This window comes from Cryptotermes secundus, unplaced genomic scaffold (assembly GCF_002891405.2).
Source record: "Cryptotermes secundus unplaced genomic scaffold, Csec_1.0 scaffold73, whole genome shotgun sequence".
NCBI classification, from domain to species: Eukaryota; Metazoa; Arthropoda; class Insecta; order Blattodea; family Kalotermitidae; genus Cryptotermes; species Cryptotermes secundus.
This window is the reverse complement of record NW_019738871.1, coordinates 34,290-47,665: the sequence shown is the minus strand read 5'-3', so window position 1 is coordinate 47,665 and position 13,376 is coordinate 34,290. Positions and strand designations below refer to the sequence as shown.

At 43.6% G+C, this 13,376-nt stretch overlaps 1 protein-coding gene across 3 annotated transcripts in view; it reads left to right on the top strand.

Moving 5' to 3' along the window:
* LOC111871049 (chondroitin sulfate N-acetylgalactosaminyltransferase 2) overlaps nucleotides 1-12,122 on the top strand; it is a 365,067-nt gene extending 352,945 nt beyond the window's left edge. For 2 of the 3 annotated variants that reach the window (XM_033754080.1, XM_023863789.2), the window contains 2 exons: nucleotides 7,654-8,834; nucleotides 9,793-12,122. In XM_033754080.1, the coding sequence (XP_033609971.1) occupies nucleotides 7,654-8,834; nucleotides 9,793-10,075 (1,464 nt within the window). In that variant the 3' untranslated portion in view covers nucleotides 10,076-12,122. The remainder of the gene's footprint in view (nucleotides 1-7,653; nucleotides 8,835-9,792) is intronic. The other variant, XM_033754081.1, reaches the window with a different exon arrangement.
* The last annotated feature ends 1,254 nt before the right edge of the window (nucleotides 12,123-13,376 follow it).

The window sequence follows — 13,376 nt, the reverse complement described above, 5'->3', positions numbered from 1 at the left end:
CACTGTCCCGCTACTTCAGCTCACACCTCTCTCGCACCCTAGTGGCCAGGTCAAACATCACGGCCTGTGCATACCGCAGATATAGCTCACAGCCAGTGTATGGCCACATTGAAACAGAAAAATGTTAGAGTAGACAACAAGATGGACTCTTTCGTTTTATAACAAGTCTCAGGATTTCAAGTGTTTATTCTGTTGTGTCGATGGAGCTTGGATAGCTCGGCCGGTATAGCGACTGGGTACGGGCTGGACGTGAGGAGCCGGGATAGCTCGGCCGGTATAGCGACTGGGTACGGGCTGGACGTGAGGAGCCGGGATAGCTCGGCCGGTATAGCAACTGGCTACGGGCTGGACGTGAGGAGCCTGGATAGCTCGGCCGGTATAGCGACTGGGTACGGGCTGGACGACCGAGGGGTCGGAATTGCAGTCCTGGTAGCAGCAAGAATGTTATCCACAGCGTTCAGACCGGCTATGCGGCCCACCGAGCCTCCTGTCGAATGAGTAACGGGGCTTTTTACTCGGGAGTAAAGCGGCCGGAGCGTGTAGCTGACAACTCACCTCCAACTAGTGCCACTCCCTCATACGCCTTCATAGCGTTCTGATTAAATTAGCAGAGGAACAATTTTCGATCATTGCCAGTGGTTTGTGTTTGTTTTCATGTGGTTGTAACCGCTTAGTTACGAATTTTCCATGGTGATCCTGTATGAAAGCGCAACAAGTTATTCGCGTTGTTTGGACTGAAATTAAAATTCCAGGAAATATCGCTTTGAACTCGGATAGGCACCCGTTACGTGTATGTTTAGGCCCTACATCCATTTGCCTTAGTTGGTGGCAGAATTAACCACTGGATATAACCCGCTACTGTTTTCATGAACCTGATCACAGACATTAAAGGGGATGGTTTATTAATTTAGTTAACAAAACCCCGAAAGCTATTTGGGTCAAGTAAGCAAAAGGCATGATTGCATCAGTCGTTGAGACCAACAGAATTATTATTCCCTTGTTTAATTTATGGGGTTATTTGGAGAATTCTTGCTGACATTCAGTTCAGAATCTTTTGTCTACCCTCCTGATGTCTAAAGACATAAAGATTAAAATATATAGAACTCTTGCCTATTGTTTTGTATGAGTGTAAAACGCGCTCTCTTACTTTAGGGGGATAAGTTAGAGTGAATGTATTTGAGAAGACCTGCAAAGAATATTTAGTCCTAAAAGAGAGGAAGTAACTGGAGGACGGTGAAAAATACTTAACGAGGAGCTTCTTAATTTGTACTCACATAGTATTGTTAGGATGACATGAGCGGGGCAAGCAGCATGCACGGGAAAGAAAAATACAAGCCAAATTTTGGTCGTAAAAGATAAAGAAAAGAGGTCATTTGCAAAATCTATGCATGGGAGGAAGTATAATATTTACGAGAAGTTCTGCGAAGAACTAATGGCGTACTTCCCTTTGATACGAAACGGGCCGCATAAAAAACAAAAAATAAATTACGAGGGATACACAGACACACAGACAGTAACGTGATCTCGTATGCATCCTTTTATTTTTTGGAATTAAGTAAAATACTCCCTGAGGTTGATACAAACAGCTGGGAAAACTGTTAAAATGAATATCAAAATTTCTGCCAAAGAGCGTCTAAGTTATTATGAATTGAAGAAGCGTAAGCCATGGTTCGACGAAAGATGCTCACACTTATTACATAAAAGAAAACAAGCCAAATTGCAGTGCTTACAAGATCCAAGCGAGTTAAATGGGGATAATCTGAACAATATAAGACGTGAAACCAGCAGGCATTTCAGGAACAAAAAGAGGCAATATCTGAAAGACAAAATTGATGAGCTTGCAATGAACAGTAGGAACAAGAACATTAGAGACCTGTATAGAGGAGTAAATGACTTTAAAAGGGGTTACCAGCCAAGCAGTAACTTAGTGAGGGATGAGAATGGTGATCTGCTTGCAAATTCCCACAGTATTTTGAATAGGTGGAGGAACTACTTCTCTCAGTTATTGAATGTACATAGGGTCATTGCTGTTAGGCAGACAGAAATCCATACAGCTGAGCCGTTAGTACCTGATCCTAGCCGTTCTGAGGTTGAAATTGCTATTGCAAAATTGGAAAGGTATAAATCGCTAGGTGGTGATCAAATTCCGGCAAAATTGGTGTGGACTGGATTGATCTGGCTCAAGATAGAGACCAGCGGAGGGCTCTTGTGAACACGATAATATACCTTTAGGTTCCATAAAATATTGGGAAATTCTCGAGTAGCTGCACAACTGGCCGCTTCTCAAGTAGGGCACAGCTGCATGGAGTTACTGAAGTAGGATGGTAGGGCGTGGAACTGGATTCATCTGGCTCAGGATAGGGGGCCTTAGAGGGCTCTTATGGACATTTTATTAAAATTCATGTTCCATGAAAGTATTTACTACCTGAGCGACTGTCAGCTTCTCAAGAAGGGCTCAGCTCCGTGCAGTTGGCTACTACTTTCATTAATTACTTTTAAAATATCCAGGAAAAACACGTGCTCTTCTTGCAACATTTTCTCTCTCTCTGCTTTAATATTATTTACTTATTGACCATATATCGGAAGTGGCTGAATAAAACCGAGATATTGAAACTCCTTTTGTGTTCAGCAATTGTTTCTACATTAAAGACAAATGGAGCGAATAAAGTTGGCGGTTTGGGGGCGTTCCTAAGGCTTGTCATTTCGATTTTCTTGCAGCTATTTGTGACCAGAGGGCGCTACAAAATATTTTCTCCCCTTTACACGTCTCATGACTAATGGCCCTCATTTTATTAATCTTCCCGCATTGCTGTCTCATGACACGAGGTTATATTAATAATAACACAGCCACTCCGCGGGAAGCGTGCTGAAGCACAGAACGGTGCGAGCGTGCTTTCTGCAAGCAACACTTTAAAGCAAGTGAGTGAAGCAGCGATATCGAACAAGAGGCACATGAAACTTGATGGGGGATATGTGGGGTGCACTTCATATATTGCTAATGCAATCTAGGCAGCTTGTTCTATGCTTGGAATGATTAAAATTTGATTAAGATAAAAATTAAGATTTCTGTCTTGTGTTCACATGTGACCAAATCAGTATTGTCTGGCAGTAACTATTGTGACTCATACGAGGGAGAGGCCGTAAATAGGTCATAAATTGGTATTGTTACGTATATTAGTGATTGTAGTAGGTTTTGGATCGGATGATTGGATTTATTGACACCTTATACATTCACACAAATCGGGACTACAGGCAATACAGCGCTATCGCTGTTCTACACACTTTGCCCTTCACCGTTACACGTGCACTAGGGTTCTCGGTCGTCACTGGTCGTATCCTGGCAACTGATTTTTCAAAGTCTCACTGTCATTTCAATTCACACTTGAAGTCTTCTTTAAATGGTCTAATTGCTTTCTTGCCATTATTCTACAACGGAATACTCGACTCTTCACTCTACTCGACTGCTGTTCTCCACTGCTTTATACTGCAGAACACGGACTCCATGGAAAACACCGTTTTCTATTGCCTCGTATTGTTTTATGCGTGTTTACCGCATCGTTGCATAGCAACGGTCGCAGGGCGGACCACATAGAAAACAATCTCTCTGTTGAGGCGTATTTAACCGAGTCGTTGCCTAGCAATGGGTATACACGTCACAATATAGAACGTAAAACATATGATACTCTAACCTAAAAAGCATTTATTTCTCGACATATCTTCCACCAACATTGATATACGTGACCAGTCACTTTACCAGTGCGTCGAAACCCGTAGTATTTAAGTTTTTTTGTTTGTTCGCTCAGCCACTTCTGAACCTCCGTTTCATCATCTGCGACTTTCGAATGTCCTTGAGAGAATTTCTCGACCCAGTCGTGAAGCGCTTTACGCGACAGACACTTCCTACCATAAACAGGAAACATTTATTTATGAATGTCCTTTGTATTGAGTCCTTATACCTACAGAAACCCACATCACGGCGCTGCTCTTCGGTAATAACACTCTTCAAACGCTTCAAACACTGTCGCCATTTTTAGTACTGAAACTAGCCTCTGAACATGCGCATGCGCGTCTGCTGCCCAGACTCTCATGAAGCTGGACTTTGCTGCTACCTAGTGATTCACACAGAGAATCTATTTCATCAGTTACGGCTGTTTTACTTCCATTTGTGACCTGTTTACTGACTGTCTCTCGTATATGAGAGGTACTGAGATCGAATCTCAGCAAGGACGTAGGATATCCTTACTCATGTTTCGTAGTTTTTTAGTTTGTTCAGGCAAATTGTGGGATAATACTTCGTTTAGGCCACAGCCTTCCAAACCCTTTCAAATCTGTCATCCTGTTTTTCGATGCTAAATAGTGTAGCTACTGACAGCGTCGTGACCGCCCCCCCCCCAACTGAAATCCCTAAGTAAGCTAAGAAGCATTTCCTTGCTTTAGTAATACTGAGTATTAGAGAAGAGTCAGTAAGTCTGTGACTGTTGCCAACATAATGCTTAGATGACAGTTTAATTTATTTCTCGCTTCTGTTGGTAAGCTTGCTGCATGAAGTTTGAGTCACTTTTTATCCAACATGGATATAGAGCATATGCCTCTTCCTTTTTGATCTCGTAAATTTCATGTTTTCCCTTTTACGACCCTTTCAACTTTACGAGGCAGGCACCCGACGAGGCCGATGTGCTGCTCATTCGCTTCTTAGCAACAATCAATGTTAAACTGGCCCTAACCTCACTTCCTGCTTCCAGCCCGGTTACTTGGGCTCGTAATGGCTGGCAGCATATGAAAGCAAGCAGTGGGGGTGGCTTTTGCAGTCTGGGGGATCAAACAGGACTAGAAACCACCCCATCTTCCTCCCTCGCTTTCATTCCTTCCCGTGAGTCATTTGGGAATTATTTACAAAGCAGTGTGGAGAGGGGCACTACGCTAAAAGTCGGAAGAGCGGGTTCGATTCCCGACGACGACAGTGGATTTTTCATTTGATCTAACCCTTTCAGCTGTACTATGGCCCTGGGTTCGACTCAGCCCATAACAGAAATGAGTAACAGAAATCTTCCTAGGGGGTAAAGGGCGGTTGACAACCCCACCGCCATCTGTGAGACGATTATCGAAAGGAAATGTGGGAACCTCGACGTCTCAGAACCCTAGGGGCCTCCACGGCCTGTTACAAGGATAGCTTCACCTTACCTTCTAAAGAAAGGAAATCAGTACCACTTTCTGGTACGTGACGTCGTGTAGTCCGCTGTAAGCTCGCCGACGTTTCGGAGTAACGTATTGTCTTTATCTTTAGCTCATACTTCCTGCTTGTTTGGCCTACTTTCTATACCCTGAATATGGAAAGAGTACGTTCCTACGAAACTTCAGTAAATTTCTATCGGACTACACGGCGTCACATCCCAGAATAGAATGCACTTCATAGTCATAACTGTAAGAACCATAAACCCAACTTAAAAACGAACACTTGATATAGAGGTCATGTCTTCTGGTCTATGTATTTTTTTAATTCGTTTGTTTCTAGATTATTTAACGAGGCTGCCATATTTTATAACATTTAATGTTTAGTCGAGAGTAAATAATAATAGGAAGTGAAAGGAATTGGTCTTTGCCTGATTTAACGCAAGAGTCCGATATTTTCATAGAAGGTTTCGAATGGATATCTCCCGAATACTATTCAGAAGGCTTATCGGTTGAGCCAACGAGTTCGGTTTTACATTTCGGTATGGTGGGGGCGGCTGTCACTGGGATTCGTTGGGGAATTCCGAATTTCGGCCGCGCGTAGGCTCTTAATATGTTCACTTTACGTCAGGACATGAATTGACTTTATTGTGCACGTCGTTTGTGATAAACCGTTAATCCAATTTTGGTCAGATTCGGTGTGAGAGATCTTTGCATGTGTAAACATAAATTTCAAGGCACAAAGTTATGAATGTTGTGTACTACCTTGAGGAGTGCACGCTTTCCAAACTTGTTCTTCCATCTTGTTCTTCGTTCTTCTTCGCTGTCTTCCTTTCTGAAGAAAATCGGGGAAATTATAACCCGAAAAGCATTCTTCCCAGTAACAGGGCACGCGTAGTATACAAGATGTGTCCCAAAAGTCATGAAATATATATATATTTTATATTTATTAATGATATCGGTACAAAGTGTTAATATTCTTCAAAGTACTGTCCATGAGCATCTACACNCGAGCAGAGACGTGTGGCTGGGCGCATTGTCATGATGCAGCCGCCAGTTAGCGGCGATGTCTTTTCGCACGCGGATGACCCTTTTCCTTAATCTTTCTAGAACATCCACGTGGTAGGGAGCGTTGACGGTCTGTCCTTGGGGTAAAAACTCTTTGTGGACCACACCCTTGGCGTCGAAAAAGACGATGAACTTTGTTTTCACTTTGGATTTGCTCATCTTCGCCTTCTTCGGTTTCGGGGAAGCCGAGGTGTGCCATTCAACACTGGCGCTTCGTTTCTGGGTCGTACTCAAATGTCCACGTTTCGTCGCCGGTAATAACACAGTCTAAATAATGAGGTTCAATTTCCACACGTTCCTTCAATTCACTCGCGATCAACACTCGATTGGCCTTTTCCTCGTCCGTCAACAATTTGGGGACCAGCTTGGCGCACACCTTTCGCATGTTCAATTCGTCCATAACGATGCAATGCACACGGTTTTTGGAATGTTCAGAGTGTCGGCTAACAACCGGACAGTCATTCGACGGTCAGTATTCAACAGATCACGCACACGAGTCACATTTTCATCGGTTTGGCTTGCTGATGGCCGTCCAGAGCGGGGTCATCTTCCACTCCTTGTTGGCCCTCCTTAAACTTCTTCATCCACTTTGTAACTTGCACATATGATAGAGCAGGCTCCCCGTAGGCTTGCTTAAGCAGTTCGTGAGTTTCGGCAGCTTTTTTGTTGAGCTTTGTGCAGAAATTGACCGCCCAACGTTGTTCGAAAGTATCCGCCATCGCGCGCCGTGACGTGGTCACAAAACACAGGTGCACTAAATCAGCGATACTGACGCCTCCGATGCTCGCGCAGACTGACCTTGGGCGCGCTGTGAAGCTAAAGGCCTCCCCCCCCCTAACCCAACCGGTTCCAGCGCGCTCCGACCAGTAGGAGCGCGGGAAAGAAATATATTTCATGACTTTTGGGACACCTTGTATATAGCTGACCTGGAACAGAGTTCCCCCTTTACTGAGAGCAGCCCAGCTTAAAGTTTTACCCTCCCTCGAATTTACATCTACCACAAGGACAAACGAGTACTCTCTGGGAACCATCAAAGACAGAGAAAATAATCTTGCCCCCTTCCCGCCCAAAAGTAGTGTCACTCACTACACCCTCCCTTCTCACTTCCTCCCCTCTCTTTATCTTTCTCTCATTTTTCCAAGAATTAAGATAAATTTTCATATTATCCTTCCATCTACGCCTAGGTCTTCCTTTCATGGTTTCTGACCGCAACTGTGTATGCATGTCTCATTTCCGCTGTGTACGCTCAAGTTTTGTTTGATCATCCCAATAATAATTTACGGTACACGAATTTCGGAACATAAAACATTGAGGCACATACTGTGCAATTCGCCTGTATTGCCTCCATCAGGCGTGGGTCGTGTAGAGGGCGTCGAAAGAAAGAAAACTGATAATTCATATTTTCCTTTTGAATAGCGGCCATCTTCCTGGAACTGGTTCGTCACGTTAGGCACAGTGCTGCTCCTGGCGGCAGTCGCAGGAGGTTCGCTGTACAGACCGACACGAGATGACAGCTACTATTACAGCCGCTACGGGTCGGGCTACTCTGACCAGAGGGGCACAGGCTCATCCAGTTGGGACCAGAGCCAGCCCGGGGAGCCAGTGGGCTCCTCCAGCAGCTGGGATAGGTGCATCCGGTGTCCCAGTTCTGGGAGTGGCAGCGGCACTTTGGACAGGGGCAATGGGTATGACAACCTGGGGTACGGGATGCCACCGGGGTCCAGGTGGGACAAAGGTAGTGGAGGTAGGTGGAGTAGCGGTAGCTATGGTGATGGATGGGGTAGTAGGGATAAGGGAGGATCTTCAGGATGGGATAACAGAGGTTCTTCTGGCAGTTCTGTAGACAAATGGGACAGTCGCGGAGGTTCTTCTGGAAGTTGGGATAATCGTGGAAGCTACCCAGGAAGATGGGATAATCGTAGAGGTTCTTCTGGAAGTTGGGATAACCGAGGAAGTCTTTCTGGAGGTTGGGATAGTCGTGGGGGTTATTCTGGTAGTTCGGATAGCCGTGATGGTTATTATGGTAGTTGGGATAACCGAGGAGGTCCTGGAAGTTGGGACAGCCGTAGGGGATCTTCTGGAAGTTGGGACAGCCGTAGGGGATCTTCTGGAAGTTGGGATAACAGAGGAGGTCCTTCTGGAAGTTGGGACAGCCGTAGGGGATCTTCTGGAAGTTGGGACGACAGAGGAAGAGGGGATAATCGAGGGGGCTGGGACAGTAGGGGGAGCTCGGGCAGTTGGGATAACCGTGGTGGTTCTGGCTGGGGAAGTGCTGGAACTGGCAGGTGGGACGAAAGGGGTTCCTCTACAGGAGGGAGTTGGGACGACAGAAGTGGAGGAAGATGGTCTTCAGGTGGGGGTGGTTCTAGGTGGGATGATAGAGGATTCGGAGGTGGCGGAGGTGGTTCGAGATGGGATACTGGTAGTGGTGGAAGGGGGTGGGAAGGTAGTGGCCGAGGAAGCTGGGGTTATGACAGAGGGTATGCGTCAGGGTGGGACTACGGCGGGCGAGGTGACGGAGGCTATAGGGGCGGCGGGGGTGGCGGAGATTGGGGAAGAGATCCACCTTCAGGAGGAGGAAGCTGGAGTGATCGAGGGTGAGTTAAAAGTCCTAATTCTTAGCCTATTTTTCTTCCCTAAGACACGAATATGAAGCTTGTGTGTGCATCTCTCTCCGTCTCTGAGCCAGACGAACACCGAAAGGCCATGACGAAAGAGAAACGTGAGATTTGGACTAACCAAAATGGCGAATATTTATATTGAGGTTTTCTTGGTTATAACACCATGTAGTTTTGTATGTATTAATATTTTGGAAGAATCTTCTGCCTTCATCTTCACTTGTACCTTGAAGATAGATCAAGTATATTCCTCTGAAACATTTGTAACTGCCTACAAAGATACTTCATTTACATCACCCTCTTCTGTGTGGCTGAAAATGGGTTACAGTTCAGATATTTGGGAATGAGAGAAACAGTTCAAAATTTGATTCAGGAGGAAATTAAGAGGAGACTGAACTCGGGTAATGCTTGCTACCGTTCAACCAGAACCTTTTGTCATCTTGTCTGCTGTCAAAAAACATAAAAATTAGAATATACAAAACTGTAATTTTGCCTATGGTTCTGTATGGGTGTGAAACTTGGTCTCTTACATTAAGGGAAGAACACAGACTGAGAGTGTTTGAGAACAGGGTGTTGAGGAGAATATTTGGACCGAAGAGAGATGAAGTCACAGGAGGTTGGAGAAAACTGCATAATGAGGAGCTTCATAACTTGTACTCTTCTCCAAGTATAATTAGAATGATCAAGTCAAGGAGGATGAGTTGGGCAGGGCATGTAGCACGCATGGGGGTGACGCAGAATGCATATAGAACTTCGGTGGGGAAACCAGTAATATTGAATATTTACTGCCAGATCAGGGACCTACAAGACTGAACGATGTCATCATCCACAAAAACTCTACAATCCTAAGATAGAAAACCCATAGAATTATCTTAAGTTCCCTCTTAAGAGTTATGAAGGAGTTTCGTCCTAATGGCAGGCTTCCTTCTTCATGTAGCGGACCAGGAAATGTCGATTACAGAGAATACTACTACGACGGCGCTTCTGGACGGGATTATGGGGACAGGTTCTCTCCGTCGTGGGGCGGTGGTGTTGGAGGCGGCCCGCCGGGGTACAGAGGCCCCACATCATACATCTCATATCTGTATGACCGAAATGGTTCCAGTGGCAGCAACAGCGGAGATCTGGGTGCGGGAAGCAGTTCGGCCGGCGGCAGGATATCAACAGTGGGGACAGATCCCGGTTCTACCAAGACAACACCGCCAACGACCTCCAAGTGACCTTCAAACACATTCTCACTTACTCTGATAAAAAGCTGAGTTCTTCGAAGAAAGTATTTCTTAAACGGCCAGTTGATAAATTTGTCGTTGTATAATATTTGAAACTGCGCAGTGTTTCGTAACTGGGTTTAGTTTTTTAATTTTAAAATTTAGCAAAATATCAACACGTTGCAGCGCACAGAAAATTATTTTTATACAGATGTTACTGTCTGGAATGTGATTTCCAAATAAAGAATATATAACAACAAATTTTTGAAAAAATATACACACGTAACAGATGCAGAAAAAAAAATATATATATAAGACTCAGTTTAGCAGTAGGCTCATTCAGGCTTTAACAAAGCGTACTCTCATACCCTCACAGAAATGCGAGCCATGATCTCACGAATTGTGATAATACTTTTTGTTTCAGGAAAATATTGAAAACTTTATTTGTTACAAAACATTTATTTATAACACTTTCTCACTTCTAAGTGTTTACAATGCTATAGGCCTATTCCGCTAACGGTTACTGGGTTTCTGGACTTCGTCCACTGTCCCAATGTTCCGAACAGAACGCAGCATTTGAAACTCAATCTTCGAGCATCTACTTAGTTCGATCAGTTATCACTGTAATCACTGGTACATTTATTGAGAGCTTCTCTTTTGGACTGGCCCCGTGACTGAGATTTTTTCTGCTTCAAACTGGGTGAGTGATTCAGATTATCTCTTTCTGACTGGTCCAGTGACAGTGTAGCTGCTTCCAACTGGGCCAGTGATTGAGATTTGCTCTTTCTGACTGGTCCAGTGACAGAGTAGCTGCTTCCAACTGGGCCAGTGATTGAGATTAGCTTTCTCTGACTGGTCCGGTGACAGAGTAGCTGCTACGAACTTGTCCAGTGATTGAGATTAGCTCTTTCTGAGTCGTCCAGTGACAGTGTAGCTGCTTCCAACTGGGCCAGTGATTGAGATTTGCTCTTTCTTACTAGTCCAGTGACAGTGTAGCTGCTTCCAACTGGGCCAGTGATTGAGATTTGCTCTTTCTTACTAGTCCAGTGACAGTGTAGCTGCTTCCAACTGGGCCAGTGATTGAGATTTGCTCTTTCTGATTTGTCCAATGACTGAGAACACCCCTTTATGACTGGTCTATTGACTGAGCTTAGCTCCATGTAATTGAGATCAGCTCTTTGTGTCTGGCCCAGTGACTGGGAGTAGCTCTTTGTGACTAGACCAGTGTTCATCCCAGGACAGAAATAGATACAGTCCCCAAAACACTGTCTCGTTCGGAGTGCTACATGATGGGCAGCGTTCAGAAACCCAGTCATGCTAGCACTCTCTTAATACTGTCACGAGTTTGCTCCGATGCACACAGCGCCAAACGATTTATTGTACCCCGCACATTTCTCAAAAATCGCTATTTTCCTGGGAGTTATGCTTTTCGAGCTTTGAACTAGGACTGCGTGTGAGGGTACTGGAGAACTTGACTTTAGGAGAGAAGAGAAAATGCTGGTCCTGAAATATATTACGGAGTTGCCAGTATTGCACATAATTTTTGTGTAATCTCAAAGAATGATACGTGACATGTGTTTTTTAAAACCGGAGCGATGTGAGAAAACAAACGTCACTTAGTGTCAGATGCTTGTGGAGTTCATCAGTAAGTAATGAACGCCACGAGCTTAATTTTAGGTGACGTATATCTGTCTTGTGTAAAATTATTTTTGTAATTATTCATTAAACCCCTAATGCAGTATTTTCTTCTCTGTCATTCATTAAAGGTCGCGTTTCCTTGACATAGTCTGGCGGCAGTTGCAATGTGTCAAAATGTTAAGCTTATTGTATTATGCTTGAATTAACAATTTTGTTTACAAAAAAAGGATATATTTATCTTGAGAAATGTTTCTTTTTGTCTCGTAGTTGAAGCTTCCTGAGAAAAATTATATTTTTTTTGTGACAACTGGCTGCTGTAGCTGATATGATGTTATGTAATTATTGTAATGTTTTTGATAAACGCTAAACTATAATTTATATTTTAATTGTAGTGAATAAAAATTGGTAATGATTTCGTATATGTATCGTGCAATTATTTTATTGTGTTTTACCTTTTCGATGATTTTCAAACTGTGATTTGCACAAACCTTGACCTTCAAGAAAGGTACTTCAGTAGACAATCTAAAATTATAATTTATAAATTTCAACTTTCAATATGAGAATTTGCGTAATACGCATTTAAATGAGTGGTTTAACGACGCTCTCTGTATTGATGCTATATATAGCTTCTTATGGAAAGATTTGGAAGTTGTGGTGGCCTAAGGGAGGTGTTACTGCAGCATTTGACCGAAAGAACTGAGAAAAACCACGAAGAGCTTCATCCCGAATAAAGTTTTATTCGAAATGAGCTGATATCCCCACTGATGACATGGAGACAAGTGTTTCATAGCGAATCTTGTGGTTCCCATGGCGATTATTATGAAGATTAATGTCTTATATGACGCCCTGTTATCTGATAGAACTTTACTAACCATTCGGAGAAACCTCTTGCTTCCATCTTCAGGGACGGATTCTTTATTTTTCATTTTTCTTCTCATTGTTCTGTTTACTCTTACTGTTTCACTCACGGCTCCTGTCCACCCCCTATATCCGTACTATATTTCTTAATACTTGTATTTTTTACCCTGAACACGGAGTCAGCATGTTCTTTCGAAACGTTCATAACGTTCTACCAGATTGCACAGCGTCACATCCCAAAATACAGTAATCTTCTTGTGTTTTATTGTCCCCTCGTCGTGGGATTAACCCTTTAAAGACTGACTGCCAAATTGCTGCTGGTCCTCGCCAGCACAGTGATTCTTGGTTCCGATCTCCACGGGGCTCATGACCACACTTTACGTCTGGCGGCTCTGTGAGCCAATTACTCTTAATGTCTGCATTTACTGCACAATATTTTAGATTCATTGTCGTCATTTCGTAATTAAGAACTTCCTGCAGTTGAAGTAAGTAGGCAGTAAACATTCTTATGGATTAGGCTGTCTAGCCTGTTCCGGCTTCAAGTGTAATACTTAATACTTCGCCTTAAAAATTATTAAAGGTAGCTGCGAGTGTGAAAAGTGTCATAACTTTTAGCGCGTTAACAAAAACGTTTAACTATCTCCTAGTCTTATCTGTAGACGTCCCACGTCCGTACTTCGAACAAAAATTATTTTCATTAGTACAGTGCTGCCCAGCTGTGAGGAAACAATAATCAATATTCCTCGCCAAATATTATTAGGATTATCGAATAAAAAAATGATGATGTTGTCTAGTCATGTAGCACGCATGCGAGAGA